Source organism: Colobus angolensis, unplaced genomic scaffold (assembly GCF_000951035.1).
Source record: "Colobus angolensis palliatus isolate OR3802 unplaced genomic scaffold, Cang.pa_1.0 Scaffold212, whole genome shotgun sequence".
NCBI lineage: Eukaryota > Metazoa > Chordata > Mammalia > Primates > Cercopithecidae > Colobus > Colobus angolensis.
Window position 1 is genome coordinate 4,063,701 of NW_012115289.1, and position 427 is coordinate 4,064,127.

The 427-nt window shown below is 71.2% G+C and overlaps 1 protein-coding gene across 1 annotated transcript in view; it reads right to left on the reverse strand.

Moving 5' to 3' along the window:
* MAP3K1 (mitogen-activated protein kinase kinase kinase 1, E3 ubiquitin protein ligase) overlaps nucleotides 1-427 on the reverse strand; it is a 78,267-nt gene that overhangs the window by 76,775 nt on the left and 1,065 nt on the right. The window contains exon 2 of the mRNA XM_011942927.1: nucleotides 3-171. Within this exon, the coding sequence (XP_011798317.1) occupies nucleotides 3-171 (169 nt within the window). The remainder of the gene's footprint in view (nucleotides 1-2; nucleotides 172-427) is intronic.

A 427-nucleotide genomic window follows, 5' to 3' on the forward strand; every position in this document is an offset into this window, starting at 1 on the left:
ACTCGGGCCTCGCCCCCAATGCCTTTGCCCCGGGGACACCCGTCCGGGGGCGCCGCAGGGCCGTGCCCCAGCTCCGGGCTCCTCGGAGAGCCCAATTCCAGGAGTCCCACAAAGCCAGCCGTGGCCCCCTACACCTTTTCGCAACGGTTCCCCGCAGAGAGGCTCGCACGCCTATCACATGTCTGCAAACAATAACAAACTCTTCCGCACGTCCCCGTCCGGTCCCCCCAGGCTCTGGGTCCGGGGCGCCGCCCGACTCCGGAGGAGTCGGGGGGTTCTCAGGCGCGCGGGTCCCGGCAAGCGACGCGTAGCCTCACTGCGCTGAGCCCCGGGACGCCGTGCATGGTACCCGGGGTTCATTCATTGCCCTCCGCCAGCTCCCAAGTCCCCGCGGCGCCCTGGCCGCGCTGCTCACCCGGCGGGGGCC